The 20513-nt window shown below is 39.8% G+C and overlaps 1 protein-coding gene across 3 annotated transcripts in view; it reads right to left on the bottom strand.

The window, feature by feature from the left end:
* The window catches only part of NELL1 (neural EGFL like 1), a 1041756-nt gene that overhangs the window by 735507 nt on the left and 285736 nt on the right, over positions 1–20513 (bottom strand). For all 3 annotated transcript variants that reach the window (XM_027532215.1, XM_027532213.1, XM_027532214.1), the window contains exon 12: positions 8142–8270. In XM_027532215.1, coding sequence (XP_027388016.1) covers positions 8142–8270 — 129 coding nt within the window. The remainder of the gene's footprint in view (positions 1–8141; positions 8271–20513) is intronic.

Below are 20513 nucleotides of genomic sequence, written 5' to 3'. Positions count from 1 at the left end.
GGGTCTTGTTTTTGTATCCATTCAGCCAGTCTTTGTCTTTTGGTTGGGGCATTCAACCCATTTACGTTTAAGGTAATTACTGATAAGTATGATCCCGTTGCCATTTACTTTATTGTTTGGGGTTCGAATTTATACACCATTTTTGTGTTTCCTGTCTAGAGAATATCCTTTAGTATTTGTTGGAGAACTGGTTTGGTGGTGCAGAATTCTCTCAGCTGTTGCTTTGAATCAGTTTTAAGAAAAACCACCTGCCAACAAGGAGCATCCATTTCAAAGCCTGTATGAATGGAAACAAAAGCTTCTATTTTGTTGAATCCCAGAAGATGTTTCTTTCTATAAGCAGTTGGCAAAAACAAATTTTTAAAATTTTTTTAAATGACATGGGTTCAATCACTGGGTCAGGAAGATCTCCTGGAGGAGGGCATGGCAACCCACTCCAGTGTTCTTGCCTGGAGAATCCCATGGACAGAGGAGCCTGGTGGACTATAGTCCATAAGCTCACTAATAACAGTTGAACATGATGGAAGCAACTTAGCACGAAGGCCCAATTTCTCTTGTCATGTAGAGAAGAAAGTCAATCTGTAACAAATAATGGCAGTGCAGTTACCATGGAATGAAGGGAGCAGACAGCACTGGAGCATTATATGAATGGGGTATTTGCAAAAAAGAGCAGACTCAGGCCCCAGAATCAGATTCTGTACTCTAAACAGTAGCCCTTGACTGACACTAACAAGACAAATCTGACAAGAAACAGCATCAAACACAGAAAAGTGTGAACCAGTAGGAGACTTTCATTCATTCATTCTGAAAACAGCTTGGTGTATCTATCACACCCGGAGCACTATCCTAGTGCTGGAGACACAGTGAATAAGATAAAATCCTGCCTTTCTACAACTTTTGTTCTAAAGGGAAAAGTCAGTTCATAAACCTTTAAACCGGGAAACACAAGAAAGCAAAATAATTATAGATAATAAGGGTATAAGGAAAATAAATAAAATGAAAATGGTATAGAGTAGCTGAGGGTAGTAACAGAGCTAATTCAGGGAGGGTGTTAGGAAAGACCTTTCTAAAGAGTGACATTTGAACTACAACTTAAATGATCCATCAAAAGTGGATTTGCAAAGATCTAGGTGAAGGACATCCCAGGGCGAAGAAAGAACTATTGCAGAAGCCTACTGGAGAATATGAGTCAAAGCGTGGCGGGTGAAGAGAGAACACAGGACAGAGTGCTAAGAGACCAACACAGAGAGGCGGGCAGTATCCAGTTCACACGGGGCCTTACGCAGGACCAAGCCTGGACGTCATTCTAAGATGCAGTATCAGATGATTTTAAAGAGCAGATTGGCATCATATGACTTGTATATTTAAGAGCTCATTCTGACTGATGCCTGAAGAATGGATTACGGGTGGGGCAAGAGTAGACACCATTGCAATCACCAACCATGAGATAAAGGAGGCTCAGACTAGAGTCGGAGCAAGACATGGGTGAATATGTGATTTATTTTGTAAATAAAACTACCAAGATTTCCCAATGCAGTTGATGTTGGGAGTGATGGCAACATAGAACTGGCAATGACTTCTCCATCTAGTGACCACAGCAACAGGGTGGATGGAAGTGCCATTAACTGAGATTGGGAGAAAAGTACATGGTCCTCTGTTCTCAGGACCCTGGAATTCAGGAGAGTTCTGTAGTACAATAGCTCAGCTACTTGATAAGTTACCATGGCTTCTATGTGCTAGCTTAGTAACTTAACACTTAGAACATTTTTATCATGAAAAAAATAACTAAAAATTCCAACTATCTTACAAATGATCTTTTAAAACATGTTATATTGAAAACAAAAAATAAAAACAAGTTCTACTTTAACCTCCAGTCCTGACCATTGCCCTAGTTGGTTTGACTAGGTCACCTTCCTCAGTAACAAGCTTAAAAATTAAACTCTTGGTTCAACACAAGTGCAATAACCATGGCTTAGACTTGGGTTTTTTGTTCTTTTAAATAAAAAAAACAAAAGTTATGGGGATGGGAGGGGTGGGTGTTGTTAAGAAGAGGCAAGAGTTTAAGCAGGTGGGAGAGCAGGAGTAGATGCTTTTGTAAAGTGGCCTTGGCAATAAAGAAGCAGAGGCAAAAAAAAAAGCCAGGCCCAGGAAGAAAGCACAACTCTGTCTGCTGCTGGGATGAAAGTGCCACATGGGTCATCACAAGCAGTGCAGTGGATAGGGATCTCTGTGTCTTGGGAAGGCTAGCAGGACGAGGTGGGGTGGGGGGCTGTTGACATATCTGGATACCAGAGGATCTCTCCATTAGTCATACAGGCTAAATAGGAAGGGAAAAGGGGATCCCTGAAGTATTCTTATCTCAAGCATGCTGAACCCCTGGAAATAAATGCAAGCAGGAGCTTAGAGTTAATATTTTACAAACATGAATAATCCATAAGAAGCTTTTGATCCCTGTGCAGTCCACATCAAGACTTTAGGAGACGGAAGCCCAGATCTGAGCGTAAACTGGGCTTCATGGATCACAAGGTTCATGCATTTTAGAAAATTTCAAAATAAGAGTTACCTGATTAATCCTTGGAGAATTAGCAGTATACCTTAAGGATGCTCACCATTTCCACACATTCTCTTCATCAGGGACTCACAGGGGCTTATTTCTATGGCAGTGTACTCACACTAGCCTCTGCATCCAAAAAAATTCTACCCTCAAGTTCTGCATTTTCTTTCTGCTTGAACTCTGACCTTCCTGCCACTTTCCCAGCCTCTTAACACTACGGGGTCAGATCCTTTGTCATCACCTTCAGTCATGCAAAAGACATTATAAATCACCTTGCTAAGCTAAGGAGACATTATAAATCAATTTGCTAAGCAGTTGCTATAGTTTTGTGGGGTTTTTTTACATGAAATTATTAAATTGAAACCAATAAAATCATTTTGTTCCATGACATATTACCCTTCAACTCAGCTCCACTCATGTTTTTACAAGGAAGGAAGGACTTCATCATTATTACTATGCTGGGTACCTCAATGCTAACAATATGCTCCTGGCAGGACTGATATAACTTGGTCCCTTCGTCTAATAACACTCTCCCCTGCTACCTTCCAATACTCCAAAAAGAGGTAGACATGAGAAGCCCACATTCGCAAAGTATTGGCCTCTACAAGCACACACTCTTCCAAGAAAGATCCTCATAAACATTGATATAGGTTGATGACAATAATTGTTGTAATTCACTAAATCACCAGTAAAAACCAGACAATTTACTGAGTTTTTGACCTGCACTGTCTCATTATCATCTTAATTGGGAAACCCAACTTCCCACATTGGAATTGGCTATAAAATGTATACCTGTGGCGGATTCATTTTGATATTTGGCAAAACTAATACAATTATGTAAAGTTTAAAAATAAAATAAAATTAGAAAAAAAAAAAAAAGCAGTAATCTGCTACTTGCGCTCTGTAAATATCTATTACCTGGTAGTAGAGCCAGGGAAGACTACTAATGATATATACAGTTTGTACTTTTTCTAGTAGCTCTCAATGCTTACTCTGTAGAAAACTACTTTTAGTCATGAGCACTGAGTTGGAGGTATCCTTCTGAAACCACAAGATTTGGGTCAACTAACTCAGGCACAGGTATACCAGTAGGCTTAGGCTAAGTTACACAAAGATAACAGATAATTGTGTCCTCCAAAATATCAGTGATTTACAGTTATTTCTCACTAAGGCCACATGTCAATCACCTATCCATTGTCACTAGCTCCATATCATCTTCATGCTGGGACCACAGCTAAAGGAGGGGCCGCTCTAGAACATTGCCAGTTGATGAGAAAGAGGTGGAACCCTGTAACAGCTCTTCAAGCTTTTACTCTGAAATGGTACAGATCTCACATACATTCGGATTTCATTAGATCAAGGAGATAGCAAAGATTTTAAACAAGACCACACTGGAACAGGGTGGGGGATGGGGAGGTAGAGTGCAGCATAAGTCAAGGCATATGAGTTGTGAGTTGAATATTAACTTTACTTCATTTCTCTGAGTCTTTGTGTCCATGCGTACAAAATGGAGTTCATCTGGTGAACGCTACCATTTTCCTCAAAGATTTACTGGAAGGCTCAAAGAGTATAATATGCATAAAAGGAGTTCAAAAAGTTCAGAGCACTCTGTAAGTAGGAAGTATTATTTAATACTAATTGGGACAGGGGAGCCTGGTGGGCTGCGGTCTCTGGGGTCGCACAGAGTCGGACACGACTGAAGCGACTTAGCAGCAGCAGCAGCAGTACTTTCTATGCCTGGCAGATTTCATGATGTATATGTACCACTCGCTCTTTATTCTTCAACCTAACCTTTTACTACTTTTTTACTAGGAAAGGTGTGAAACTCTATGTAGGCTTCAAATTCAAGAAGATCAGGAATAGACCCCAACTACTGTACTTTCCTCAAGATAATACCTCTAACTGAAGCTAATGTATCAGAAACTATTTAAGACCAACCCACTGTCATCACAAAGATTAAAAAAAAAAAGTCACAGTAGACCAGATTTCATAAAACACAAAAAACCGACTACAGCAATTTTCAAAATGGGGAATGTTCCTGTTGGAGCCAGACAAGGCAAAATGAAACAACCTCCTGTGAATTGTATCATAGCTGACAAAAATTCTTATTACCTTCTATTGATTGGCCAGGAGATCTGATATCTCCTCAATGGCAGTCTCTAAGGCAATCTCTGCAGAACAGGAAGATCCCTTAATACACTATCTCTCTTCTACTACCCAAGGAAGTTAAGAAAATTGAAAGTCTTTTGTGATTCTTTTTCCACTGAAAGCCTGAATAGGCTCTTCAAGACAGTCTGGACAATGAGTGCAATATTTCGTTTTAATTTGCAAGCCAGTCTTGTTCATCATGGTTTGTACAATATGGGTCATCTTCACTCCATTTACTCTGAGTAAAAAGTAACTTGCCTGAAGCAGTTCATACATATCTACTCCTCTCTCTCTAGGCTACAGTGAAACAATGAACTAAGCCTCTGAGAGTCCCTGGTACCCAGGTGGCTGTGTGGTGAGCATCCCAGAGGATAATTCTGAAGACAGAAGCTGAGTAAATGGCCATACTGCATTTTACCATACCAGAGTGTGGTATCCATGGCTTTCTATCCACCCAAAGCCACACATATCCTCTTCCTACAGCTACAACCATATTTAATTCAGGCAAAGAGCAAAGATCACTTAGTCTCAGGGAAAGTATACTCTTATTCCAAATCCAGGGGTGGAACACAATCAGCACAAGCCATTGTGCATTGAAAAAACCATCTCATTGGTCTAGGGGTGGATAGCAGGTAACCCAGGTCTAAAAAATGAGACAGCAGAAGTCTTCTGCATGGGGAGAGCCAAAGGAGGCTACGAAGGACTTTCTAAGAGAACTTTCCTTAAACATAAAAAGACAGAACCTTACACAGAGAAGGTTTTTAACCCCTGACCATCTCTTCCTTGGAATGCTGGCAGAAGGACATCCCACCTAGGGCTATAGCAGGCATCAAGCAGTCACAGGAAAATAAGCCCGAAGCCCAGGAATGCTGAAGATGGCAGAATGGAAAGAGAGAAGGGTGTTTGCTCTAAATATTGATATTCACTCTAGTTGATTCTCTATGCCTCCCATTCAATGTCCAGGATCCGACTCCTGTTTGTTTTTTTTTCCCCCCCTGATTTCCATTCCAGACAGTATATAGGCTCTAATGCTTAGTCATTTTTTTCTTAGGTGTTATCCTGGAACTTGTGGAATGTTCCCATGATTACAGAGAACTGAAGACTGAGAATATCACCATGTCCCAGGGTAGTCCCATAGTATACACTGGCCCAATGCCCTGCACACACAATGAGCTGAGAAACATGTTCACGAAGACAAGGACTTAGACCTAAAATTGCTCAACAGAATCAATAACATAAGGCCTCACACACAAAGTGAGTAAGTAATAGTCGCTCAGTTGTGTCCAACTCTTTGTGACCCCGTGGACTGGAGCCCACCAGACTTTTCTGTCTATGGAATTCTCCAAGCAAGAGTACTGGAATGGGTTGCCATTTCCTTCTCCATCACACACAATGGGTAGGCATAACATGGCACCTCATAAAACTGATTCTATGTAACAAAAATGAGAAAATCAAAGAGTCTCAAACAGTATTTATGCCAGCTATTTCCTCCCAGCTTCTGCCAGGTCTCAACAGCTAAGGGGAGTCAGGAATGGTGGGTGCGCTGCTTCCAAAAGACAACCGAAATGTCTGTCAATGATAGAATCAGGATTCAAACTATTTTGAGGTTCCTTCTATCATTTTTATAATTGTTGAGTCTATCCCACATATGGCAGAAGGTAAAAAACTAAATTTTTTTTCAGACCATTACCTGGTTTGTGGGATTTTTTCCATGATGAATGGAGCGAATAATGTTCATATTTTTTTTTTATTTTTAAAGCTACATTCATTTTTTCTGACAAAAAAACACATAATAGTGTAAGGCACAATACAAAACAACACAAGGTATGATATAAAAATAAATGTTAACATGAAACATTGAAATTAATAATCCTCTTTCTCAAAATTGATGTCTTGATAACATGATATTAAGGCTAGATTAAAAGTTGCATAGCTAGAGGGGCAACTTCATTCTCCCAAGTGACATGTCTCCCAAATCAAGTTCAATAAGCAAAAGAAAAAGAACTGTATAAAAAAGTGGGGGAGGAGCTACTAGACTTATAGTGTATTGCCAATGAGAACCAAAACAGTATGAAGAAAATCTTCCATAAGAAATGGAAAACAGAGGATACCTAACAGGTTCTGAACACTAACAGTAATTAGACACATTTCCTTAACTACTGACAAGGTCTTTAGTAAGCCAAATGTTAAGCTAGAAGTCAACAACATAAAACAGCAGAATGGAAAGAAATTTACCATTATTGTCATCAATTGTCTTCACCTTGACAATACCTGATCTACTTGAGAACCAAAGAAGTAGAGGATAGTGACCAAGACATTGCAGCATTTATTCCAGATGTGATATCCACATTCCTGATTAACAGATCCCTAAGAAAATCCCATGGACCGAGGAGCCTGGTAGGCTGCAGTCCATGGGGTCCCTAAGAGTTGGACACAACTGAGCGACTTCACTTTCACTTTTATGCATTAGAGAAGGAAATGGCAACCCACTCCGGTGTTCTTGCCTGGAGAACCCCAGGGACGGGGGAACCTCATGGGCTGCCGTCTATGGGGTCGCACAGAGTCAGACACGACTGAAGTGACTTAGCAGCAGCAAGGTTCAATATATTGTTAGTAAAGATAACAGGAGTACTTGGGTCCAACCAGAACAGAGAAACAGCCTAGCATCAATTTGCCTGTAACAATTTCTCTAAACCAACAGGAGGGATCCAGCGAGCACTGGAGAAATGGAAGATCTTAGATTTTAGGGCATGTAAGTCCAGGTCAGAAATAATCCCTGACCCTCTGGTATGTTAAAGGAGCAGGAGTATGCAATACTTGCCACCAGAGTACTGAGCATGGAAAGAGGGGTTCACATAAGATAGAGGAGTTGCTCAGCTTTATAAAGGAGAAAAGGGGGTCACGGATGCTTGAGGCCACCAACCTACTATATGATACCAATCCATGTGCCAAAATTATGAGTCCATCCATCACTGGGGCTTTTCCAAGAGTTTGGGAACTATTAATAGCAACACATGACCTTGGCAGAGGAAGATGATGGCAATTGGGTAGAAGTTAGTATCAAAGCATTCCATTCAAAAGAGAATCCACTGCATCACATTTAACTGAAATTGAAGATGGTGATCTTCCCAAATAAGACAACATAAAATGAGGTATTTAGAGTTCTGCTGGTGATGATTAAATACAGTGACAGTAGAACATGGGATCTGATATGGCTCTACTGCTTTTGTTGTTTTGCTGTTTCATAACTTCCTTCGAAAGTCTTGCTATAACGTGCTACTAGCAGCCCGGATAAGTCAGGAGAGGAGAGTATGCCAGGCAGTTGACAGTTTCTTCTAGGATCCCACAGGACCAGAATCAAGCGAAAGCTTTCAATCTTCAACCATATTTACCAGGAATACATTTCTCACAAGTTGATTTTATTAAATAGCTCACTTACCTTCACAGTAGGCAGAGTCTCCCTGGACAGAAATGTAACCATTCTTGCACTCACAAGTAGCTTTGGTATTCCAGTTTTTGCACTCTGAGTTTTCACCACATTTAGGTCCTTCAGCACAAAAGTTATGACCTAGAGGAAACAAATAAAATTTTACATCAGGAAAGAGGAGAATAAAAGACTTCCAAATAATAAAGCATGAGACACAGTTATTATATGTCAGCATACATGAGAATATACCTTGGCAATATGCAAAGGTAAATTTGCATATCCATAAAGAGGAATAAAAAACTGTGGACCATCCCATACCTGAGAATTTTCTCTCCTAATTCACAAACTTGCTGAAGTTATTCCTTTTTGAAAGCTTTTACCCATGTTGATTCTGAATTTTATTTCCACTACTTTCTTATGTGACTAGTCTTTTAAATGGTTTTATTACAAAATTTATGATACATAGGAAATATATAAAATGAATATATATGAATATATCAAATAAAATTCGGAGAAGGCAATGGCACCCCACTCCAGTACTCTTGCCTGGAAAATCCCATGGGCAGAGGAGCCTGGTAGGCTGCAGTCCATGGGGTCGCTAGGAGTCGGACACATCTGAGCGACTTCACTTTCCCTTTTCACTTTCATACACTGGAGAAGGAAATGGCAACCCGCTCCAGTGTTCTTGCCTGGAGAATCCCAGGGATGGGGGAGCCTGGTGGGCTACCGTCTATGGGGTCACACAGAGTCGGACACGACTGAAGTGACTTAGCATAGCATGGCATCAAATAAAATTAATACAAAAAGTATTATCAATACCTATTTATTAAACATCCCCAAAGAATCCCCTTCTCAGCCATCAGAGACAACTACCCTAACAATTCCATTAATCACTCCCTTATATATTTCTGTATGCTTTACCATACGTAGGTATGTATTTCTAAATAATAGATTATTTCATTTTGGCCATTTTGGACTTCACCTGTGAAATCATACTGTACCATATCCTCTATGGCATATGTTTTTTTTTTCCTGTTCATTCATATTAATGCCTGTGGCTATCATTCATCAGTGGTATATAATATTTCATAGTATAAATAGTCCACAATTTATCCATTATACTTAGTATTGACTGAGTTATTTGCAGGTTTTGAATTACTAGCACAGCTGCAAGAAACATTCTTGAACATGTTTCCTGAGGCATACTTTTTTAACCACATGTTTTACATTTCTTTGCCCAAGAGTCTTTTCTTGAATCTAAGACATTCCCTCAGGGATAGTTATTTTTCCTCTAACTATAGTCTTCATAAATTCCTTTTAGTGAAGATAAATCTGACAGTAACTATGCTCAATTTTAATTTATCTAAATATGTCCTTTGACCACCCTCCTACTTGAAAAGCAGCTTTACTAGGTACAAAGCTATTTTGTCTCAACATTTTGAAGACATCCCATCGTTTATGGCTTCTGTTATAACTGTTGACAAGTCAATTGTTAGCCTAGTCATTCCTTAGTATGTGACAAACCTTTTCTCTGTGACTTTTAAGATCTATTTTATTTGGTTGGTTAAGTTGATGAGCTTTGTTTTGTTTCATATTCATTAACTTTAAGGTTTTTAGGTGTGAATTTATTTTTATTTGTTCTTCCTGGGATTCCTTGCGACTCTTAAATATAAAGATTTAACCAATCTTTTATCAGTTTGGAAAATACTCAGGTATTTTCTCTTCAAACATTCTCTCTTCACCATTGCCTCTAAATCTCTCTTGCTAGAATTATAATGAGATTGCTATTCTCCTTTCTTTCTTAAGCTCTCCTCCATGTTACTTCTACTTGCCTTAATATTCCCATCTCTTTTTTCTATGCAGAATTCTGTTTAACTTCTAGATGTATCTTTCGGTCTCTTAATTCTCTCAAGTAGTGTCATATTCACTCAGTCATCCACATCATTTTTATTTTACTTGTATTTTTTTAATTTTCCAGAATTCAATGTCTTTTTAAATCTCCTTGGTCAAATTTGTAGTCTCTCATTCTTTCCTCTTTTAATTTCCCCCTTTTAAAAACATATTAGACTATATTTTACACAGACAACTCCAGTATCTTCAGTCTTCTGATTTTGGTTTTTTTCACTGAGTATCCCGCATGGTTACTATTTTGTGTTTTGAATGATTCTTTTATGATTCTTTGTGAGCTCATATTTTTTAGGATTTAATCTGCGGGAATTATTTGAGGTTTGGGCTTTAAAACTGTACTTCTTCAGAGAGGATCTGTGTTTGCTTTAGTCAGGTGCCCGAGGGAACTATCAACCCACAATCACTTTCAACTACATTTTGCCTTGGGACATGGATTGAGCCACACAGGTAGAATAAATTTAGATTCTAAGCTTTCAGGAATGCAAACTCTTCTCTGCCATACTCCCTATCTAGAGTCAAGACTGACAGGCAAGTCTCCTCTTACAGACTAGATTTTTCCTAGCCACCCACTGAGGAGTTACCCTTCAAGATTCTTTACTTATGCAAGCCTCAGGCTTTTCCTCCTGTCTACTTAAACAGTAGTCCATTAGAAGCCAGATTCTACCACCAGGGACTAAAAATTGACCTCTGGGCAAATGCCAACTCCAGTGTGCTTATCTCAATGGAATCAACCTTTTTTCTGGTCTCTGATTTTTTTTTTTTTTGGTCCTACCTCTATTACCAATTCTACCAATCTCCCGACCCTCAAAACATTTTATATATTATGCATTTTTAGGTTACACCCACCACAGGAATTGTGAAGTTCAAATATAACAAGGTATATAAAAGGTGCTTTATCATTTTTAGCTCATACATTTTAGCAAGTAGTAACTACACTGCTATATCACATACTGTAGTCTCATAGAAAACAAGTGATCTTGGAGAAGAGATCTAATACATAATTCAGGGTCTTTACTAATAAACACAGTAAGTCACTTTGCCTGTCTAGGTACATATACCAAGAAAGGGCAACATCAGTGATTTTCACACTATTCCTGAGTCTTGGGCACAGCTGAGTGGTTGGTCAGAGCTCATGTCCTCCAGCCCTGATTCAAATAAAACAGCTTTGCTTTTCTACTGTTGAAACAGTGACTATATGAACAACAGTTTTTGGTTTTTAAAAAATATAAAAAGCACTGAACTATATAAACTCCAAGTTTAACTCCTTTTGGTGATAACATTCTAGACTGTTCTTCCTTTGAGACAGAATTTTAAACCAACATTCTTAGGATGAAAGATAATAACTCCTATTCAATAATAATATTCATGTACCTATGTCTGGCATTACACTAGATGCTTTAAATAGGGATAATAATATACCTTATTAATTTGTGTGGAACAAGTTAAATGGGCTAATTCATATAAAGCACTTAGAGCACATCTTGATACACACTAGGAGGTCACTAAATGTTAGCCTCCGTGATAAGAATGATAATGATTATGATAACAGTACTGCTGACAATGATGGCTAAAGTTCAAAACAACTTGATGATAACACTGTTATCCTCAGCTTCAAGATAAGAAAAGAGAAGCTCAAACTCATTAATATCTATCTAATAAGTGGACATGCCAAGATTCTAAACTATGTCTGGTAAACTCCAAGGCCTATATAATTTGTTTTTTTCTATATCCTCTCACATACAAAAAATAGTTTAAAAAAAAAAAAGTGAAAGATGTAGACACTACTTGTGACATTAGAAAGTGGATCCAAGGCTGAGGGGAGCATAATATCATATCCAGCCTCACTATCTGACCTATTAACTGGTGACTGCCTCAGTCAAAATCAGAGAAAAAACTTAACGTGTTGGAAATGTGAAACCTCTGTCAGCCAAGAACACTTCTACAAGGACTTAAAAGGCTTATAATAACCATTAAAGTACTTGATGTTTCTGTTAGCAAAAGGACAATTTTTAGGTATCATAGCTTTCTTTGCCAGAGGAAGTGCCTGGACTTCCCTCCCCACATCACAATTGATCAATAATTAAGTTGTCACATTTTCTTTTATTACAAAGTTTGACTCAATGTCAATATGAATGCCCTTTGTTGCATGACTTTTTTTTTTTTTTTCTCTAGGATATGCAACTTCACTTTCCACAAACATTTGATAGCCTGGAACAAAGCCCCTCAAACACTGTTGACTTTCCAATGCACATCTCTCTAGCAGGCATGTGCCATGTCAATTCACAATGCAGAGAGTTGGGTCAAATGTATTTCAAAGACAATGAAGGGCCCATGAGACAGATTAATGGTATGGACAAATCCACTTTGTCTGGGCCTCACCATTGTGTCAAAAACATGTGTTGTTGTTGTTCTTTTTTTTTTAATTAACGCAAGCCTTCATTCAAGCAGTATTTATTCAGTACCTGCTTGCCTTTCTACATGAGTGAACAATCATCGACTCAATATTTACAGGTCTGCAGCACTATGCAAGACCCTGGGGGCAATGTCAAGGTGTTTGAGACATTCCATGACCACAAGAGAATTAGAAACTCTAAGGTGAGGTAAGCCAAACCCAGAAGTAGCTAAGTAAGATGTGAGCAGTACAAATTATCATAGTGTGCCAGAGAAGAAGAAATCCCTTCTAGCTGATGCCAAACTTAACCTATGACTCATCACAGGTAGAAACTTGTGCAAGACACAGGATCTGCAAGACACAGATCCAAATGGGAGGAATGGGACTCCAACCCTTGAGGAAGAAGGGTAAGTTTGAAGAACCTCAAATAATCTGGCACAGTTGTAATAAGAATGATTAACATTTATCAAGCACAAAATACATGCAAGGTACTCAGTAAAGTGTTTCAGATGCATTATTCCACTTAATTCTATTAACAATCCTATGAAACTGGGATTATTACCCTATTTCACAGATGTGGCACTAACTCAGAGAAGTTAGGGCATGAGTGAAACTACACAGAGCCACGATCCAGGTGTGACTGATGCCAGGGTTCTTAATCAAAAAACAACAATTTTATAAGCATCCTACACTCCAAAGGATTAAAAAGATATTCTTTTTTGCATGCCTAGATTTAAGCAGATTACATTTTAGATTTCTTTTTCATACACACACACATATACAAACATGTACACAAGGCTGGGCAATTTAAAATATTCTTTTAAAATACTAACCCTAATCACTCCAACTTCTTTAAGTCAAGATCTATGTCTGACTCATTTCTTTCAACACAAAGCTTCCCACCCAAGGACAGCTGTCTGTGGAGAAGGATGGCTTATAGACGAATGCAAAAATAGACAGGTAGAAATATGGGTGGTTAAATTAATGAGCGAATAAAGATATGGATGAATCTACAGTGGTATTTTAATGCCCCCTCTTGAGCAACTAAAAGGCTAATGGGACTCGTTTGCTAGTCACCATTTTTCTTTAAACATTTTTACTGAAGTACAATTTACATACCCAAAAATTGACCTATTGTAAAGACAAACTGATAATTTCTAGTAAACTCACACAGTTATACAGTAAATCACCACAATCCAGTCTTAAAACACTTTCATCACCCCAGCCGGTGATGAAATTCTTCAAAACCACCCTGCATTCTTCAAAACCACCCCAAGATAACTGGCTGCCAAGTCATAAATCCTCAATCAACTCTCCACATTTCAAAATCTTTCTAAAGGTTTGGTCTTTCCTATCTGCTGTCTGAAAGGCATGGCATTTAACTTATAAACCCTTCCCTTCAGGATATCTGTCTTCAGTTGCCACCTGCAGTCTTTTTCTCTAGTCCTCTTACTAACTCTTGGTACAATATTTTCTTCAGAAGCTGGTTATCAAAACAGATTGATGCATGAGATTCTTCAATGTTACCTTCTTTCTTTAATCAGTATCTTTTTCCCCCAGAATTAGAAGTTGTGGCCAGACTGTAGAATACACACACATATGCATACATACATACTCAATATCCATGTTCTTTTATTTGAATATTTTAATAAATGAATCTGGAGTCTCTGTGGGCTTCCCTCATAGCTCAGTTGGTAAAGAATCTGCCTGCAATGCAGATGACCTGGGTTCGATTCCTGGGTCCGGAAGATCCCCTGGAAAAGGAAATGTCAACCCACTCCAGCATTCTTGCCGGGAAAATCCCATGGACAGAGGAGCCTAGCAGGCTCCAGTCGATGGGATCGCAAGAGTCAGACACAACTTAATGACTAAACCACCACCAGAGTCTCCGTAATTATCATCCTATAATTAGAAGCACACAAAGTAACATCGTCTAAATAGCAGTGGTCCAAAGACAGAGAACACATTTGTTATAAAAGTTGCTGTTTGTTGACTTTTTCCAATTTGCCAGGCACAACAACTCTAAAGATTAGTATTATTCTCACTTTACAGATTAGGAAAATGTGGTTGGGACTATTTTATCCAAGGTAACACAGCCAGGAAGTGGCAGAGTTATGATTTAACTCAAGTTCTTGTTAAGACCACTAAAAAAATTATTATCCTATGATTTAAAAACCTCGGAGCATAGACAACTACTACTGACTATTCTCTGATGATGTTTGTAGATCTCTATGCCCAGTAAAATTTTCAAAGAGGGACCCAACTGTAGGTTCTGCCAATCTGTTCTTAAGAAAAATTGAAACAAGGCCAATGCTTGTGCCCAGTCTCTTCTGGTCTCTGGTTAAGAACATTCACCCTCCTCTAGAAGCAATAATAAAGGCTCACAGGGCCCTCTACAAACAGGAAGTAACATTGTCTTGTATACCCCACTTTACATATTTTACATCATTATAGCCACAGCCCACTTGACATTTAATTTGGATGACCTCAGAGTTGTCTCATGGCTCACCCAGCTGAAACTGCACTCTTGATCTTAAATCTGATATCCATGCTCCCCAAGTTCTCCATTATCAATCTGCAGCACTTTTATCCACTTAAACCATCTTTTTTTTTTTTTAAAGGAGTCATCTTTGTCCTCTCTCTTCAAATACTGCCCCTTCCTAAGTTCTATTCATTTTATTTCATGAATATCTCTGGAATCTCTTTTTCCTCCACTCCACGGGCAATAAAAAAAAAAAAAAAAACCTACTCCAAACTATTATTTCTCAAAAAGAAAGCACCTAATTTGCCTTCCTGTTCCTCTTTTTGCTTGTCTCTAATCCATTTTCCCCACAAACAAATCCTTTTAAAACATAGATTGGATCATGTCACTCATCCCCTTAAAAGTCTTCTCCCAAAGACTTTCCAATTTCTCAAGAAAAATTCAAAATTCTTAATTCTGATTTGAAATGACAAACAAGGCTCTCCTTTCCCTCTGTCATCCCGCCCCAAGTGTATCAGCCTTTATTTGAATTCCTCTAGTACTCCAATCTCTTTCCTGATTCAGAGTCTTTGCAAGCTTGTCCCACTAACTCAGAACCTATGACACATCCCTGCCAGAATAATTTCTACTCAGTTGTCAAGTTCCCAGCTTAAATATAATCTATTCAGAGAAGGCTTTCTTGTCCCTCAAGTCTAAAGAAAATTCCATTACTCTCTCCTATATTTCTCTCTTCTTGTTCATAGCAGGTAGCACAGTTACTAATTACATGTTCATTTCTGTGTTTATTTGTTGAGTGTCTGTTTCCACATTAGAAGCTCACTTCAAGGGAAAGGACCCTACAAGTTTGTTCTCTTTGTGCCTAAGGCAACATCCAGTGCATAATAAACACTCAAGAAATATTTGTAGAGTTGATGACTAAATCCTCTTTCTTCCAAAAGTAAAATTAAGAGTGCTTTAAAGTGAATAAACCAAGACTCAAAGATGTTAATTACCTTCTTTGTGGTCTTGCAGCTAGTAGGCAATGCCTAAAAGATACATATAGACTCAAATAGGATTCTAATGCCCAGTCTCTCTCCACCACTCTATATGACACCCCAGCCATGATTTTACTCATTAAGGGACATTCAAGGAATGCTGACCTGACCCGAACAGACCAGTACTCCATCACTCAGCATTTTCTAGTCCATGACATGCCTTGAATCTTTCCAAAGGAACAAACCGTGTTTCTTTCTCCAGGATACAGTCCACAATTACTTTGTTGCTTGGGGACTTAAAAGTCAAGAGAGAAATAACACCACACAACAGAACACCATTCTTGGATGAGATACCAAAATGAGTAATATCCTTTTGGAGCTTATTTACACTTGAGTGGTGGAAATGAGCAGATGCTCAGAGCAAGACACACAATCTGCTGAAATGGAATTCCAGGTTTTACTCCAACCACTTCCTTAATTTTAGTTCCTGGCAGAGATACCATTCGTTTGTTTGACAAATATTAAGCCCCATGACGTGTGTCCAGCCACTGTCCTAGAAAATTGGGATAAAACGAAAATGCCACAAACAGCATAAACATTCCCTCATTCATTTAACACTCTAGTTGGGATGGCTATTGTTGAGGATTGGGTTACAGGAGATGTTGTGATGGAGAGGAGCAAGGTGCTTCCAAAATGTTATCACACAGAGGGGCCCTAACGCAAGGTATCAAAAGGAGATTTGAGGGATGAATGAGGTTGGCTGGACAAGGCACAGGATTTCCAAACACAGGAGGCAGCATGTGTCTACAACATGCTCAAAGAAATTGAAGAAACATAAATGTTGAGGTCATATTTTCTCCTTTCATTGGGAGCCGTCTACAATTTGGACTCCCCTTCATGGCCCTGAATCTAGAGTTCTATTACTAGTGAAAAACCAACAACACTTATATAAAAAAAAAAAAAAACTCTGGTTTCTTTAAATCCATTGGCTTAACTGCATATAAAATCCCTGCCCATCATAATGAAGCCCCCACACTGCCATTCTCAAGATCCCACTCTGTAACTTTTCAAATCACAGCAAACCATCCACTCTTTCTGCTTTATCTAGGGCCAATGATGGATAAGCATCTGTATGATTTACTGCGGTGATTTCTTCCACAGCAAGGAATGAATGGGTCACTACTCAAGAGCAGGATTTAGTTTCTCTAATATAAAGTCTGATTCCACATAGAGCATCACTGCTTGCTCTCAATCACATGCCCCTAATGTATCTCCAAGAAGGCAACCAGGTTACCTTTGAAATGATGGACAATCTGAAAACGCACCCCATATTTCCCCACCCTAACTCAAATCCTAGAAAGCCAATACCCCTCACAGCACTGCTGCTTGCCCAACCTTGAAAGTCACAAAGAGCAAAGGTACACTGAGTACGATATATTCCAGTGTTCCTAGTTGATACGGAAAGAGCTCCATCCATGGACTGGCCGAGAGGAGGACTAAGGCCCAAAGATTCTTTATGAGAACCAGATGCCCTAGTGTACTTCACAACCAACACACATGCCACAGAAGCCTGGGCCCTGCAGGGGTGAGGACGCTGCTTCAGCTTCACAACCTTCATGAACAGAGGGTTGTGACATCATGGCAGAGGTTGTGACCTACTAGAGACAGAGCTCTCTGGATTCTCATAGGTCCTTAGAAAGCACATGGTTTTTCAATAGTAGTCACACTTAAGGGTCTTCCAGTCCAAGGCAGCTTGGCCTTAATTTCAAGTCTTCTCTCGAGGGTAATGTGCCTCCTTCCCCACACTCCTTGGGCCTGGATCCACTGCAGCACTTTTAAAAGAACAGAATTCATGGGCTCCCCAAGACTCTCTCCTCCAAATGCCCTGTGTTCTCAGCCTCAGGAGTTGAAAATACAGACCTGGCTTTCCAGTGCCCACCATGGCCCATGGCTGCAGGGATTTTTCTATCAATAGGCAGAGCACCTGGCCCATCTACAGACTGCCTGCTCCTCTATTTAGGCACTAGCTTACCTTCCATTAAGTGCCTCTTTTCCAAGTCTCTTTTTATCTCCATTACACTGAAATCCTCTAAAACCCATTTCAATTACAAATTCACCTAAAATGAAGACAGACTAGAAAAAAAGAAAATCATGCACCACCAAGATTCTTTGGGAGGATTTAATTGAAGGGCATAAAGCCTTAAATAGTACAAATAATCTCAACTAATTTCAGCCCAAGCCAGATGACAAGGCAAGTGAGCATGAATTAAAATTACAGATAAACACGTTGGGAACAGATGTTGAAAAGAACTTTTTCTCCAACACTGAAAATCTTCAACATGCAGCAAAACCCTCCAGAGCCATTGGCAACATTCAAGATACAATTAGAGCTGATTATGAAAGGAATAAAACCCTGAGGAGTGTGTCAAGAATTCTGGGGTGGGCCAAATGATTGTTGTGTTTTCCTGGAGCGATCCTGAGACTACGTGGTCAAGTTGGCATTTTTTTCCAGCATTAAGTGAGAACACCAGCAAGTCATGAGCAATCTTTCTGCTGGGGCTACATCCATGCTTTTATTACTTCTTCCCAGGCAGAAGCATAGATGTTATTCCAGCGCCCACTCTCCCTTCTCCACCCTCGTGGCCTTACACTTAGGTAGACGGGCTCCTGCTATAGCCATTACTGCAAGGTAATGCTGCTGCTGCTGCTAAGTCACTTCAGTCGTGTCCGACTCTGTGCGACCCCATAGACGGCAGCCCACCAGGCTCCCCCATCCCTGGGATTCTCCAGGCAAGAACACCGGAGTGGGTTGCCATTTCCTTCTCCAATGCATGAAAGTGAAAAGTGAAAGGGAAGTCGCTCAGTCGTGTCCGACTCCTAGCGACCCCATGGACTGCAGCCTACCAGTCTCCTCCATCCATGGGATTTGCCAGGCATGAGTACTGGAGTGGGGTGCCATCACCTTCTCAGTAATGATGAGGATAAACAAAATTTTTGCTGCTGGCACAAACCAGCCAGCAGCATCAGCGAGAAACTACAGCAGTGATTAGGGCTGTTCTGGGTGGTGCTGCTGGTGACTAAGACCTTGGATCCCAGCAATTGCAAAGTGACCTCCCCCTGCCAACGTCCATTACCTTTGACTTTTTGTGTGCATCTCCCTACTTGTCCTGCAGTTCTGTCCCTAAAAGCCTTCTGGCTGTACCAGGAGCCCTGTGGATTTAACCACATGTCAGCTGATTACTTCAATTTTTCTTTAAAGGGTAGAAAAATTATTTACAGCGTTTGTCATGACCCAAGGTTTGAAGAGGTGAGGTGTCCATGCAACGAGTCCAGATATCAGTTCAGCTGATACAATGAACAATGTAAATCTGCCAGAGTCTGTTATTCTTAACTGGAAGGTCTTAGGTCTGATTTCCCCAAAGAGAAAAACTCCGTATGAAACTATAGTCTCCTTTAACAGAAATGAGGGGATAGGGTGAGCTGTATCATCACACTGTTATACAAAAACATAGACATGACTCAGTTAAAGAAAAAAAACTTCATAATCAAGCCAACAAGTTATATCTTGAGGAACCAAGTCATAAGTCCACAGGAGTTTTAACACTGTTCCACAGATGAAAAAAAGCCTTCAGCTGGTGTCTATTACAAATTAGCACTTGCCATCCACCTCTGCTGCTAAGCTTCTAAGTCGCTTCAGTCGTGTGTGACTCTGTGTGACCCCATAGACGGCAGCTGACCAGGCTCCCCCACCCCTGGGATTCTCCAGGCAAGAACACTGGAGTAGGTTCCTATTTCCTTCTCCAACGCATGAAGGTGAAAAGTGAAAGTGAAGTCGCTCAATCGTGTCTGACTGTTTTCGATCTCATGGACTGCAGCCTACCAGGCTCCTCTGCCCATGGGATTTTCCAGGCAAGAGTACCGGAGTGGGGTGCCATCGCCTTCTCCGGCCATCCACCTCTACAAGAACTAAATCATGTGCTCCTGCTGCTGCTGACCTTCCACCCCCTCTGAAAGGAGTTCAGGGTGGAGAGTAGAAATCAGGCACTCTGTGCCCTGGGAAAAACTGATAGGTCAGGTCTTCAGATCATTAGATACTTTCAGGAGTCGATTAATGAGCCCAATTCTTGTATTTCCTCATATCTAGAAAAGCACTAAAATCCTTCATGGTGACAACTGTTTCTATGACTAGCAAACAGCTTCATGAGACTAGCAGAAACCTTCTGGAAAAACATACGCGTTTTACTCCCCCTTCACCAAAATCACATACATGGTGACCTATCCACCCTGCCTCTTTGGAACAGTTTCTCAGAGCTATCTGAGGTGCTGTATTCTGGGCCGCAGTCCTCACTTTGCCCCAAATAAAACTTAAATTGCAACATTTAGGTTGTGCATTTTTTAAAGTCAACATTGGTACTAAAAATAATTTCATTCAATGTCACTGGAGTGAAAATGACAGGATTATTCTAAATGATATGAACATATCTTCATCCCTCCCTTTTCTCCTACAATTACAGAAACGATTCATAAAATGTGGTCATGAAAACAAGCATTATTTTTTAAAAGTTGGAGAGCTTTATGGATTTGATTTAATCAGCCAACTGGGGCTGCGGGCAAGGCGGGGAAGGTCA

The sequence above is a fragment of the Bos indicus x Bos taurus genome, chromosome 29 (assembly GCF_003369695.1).
Source record: "Bos indicus x Bos taurus breed Angus x Brahman F1 hybrid chromosome 29, Bos_hybrid_MaternalHap_v2.0, whole genome shotgun sequence".
NCBI lineage: Eukaryota > Metazoa > Chordata > Mammalia > Artiodactyla > Bovidae > Bos > Bos indicus x Bos taurus.
The sequence above is the reverse complement of the archived record's forward strand: the minus strand, read 5'-3'. Positions and strand labels throughout refer to the sequence as shown.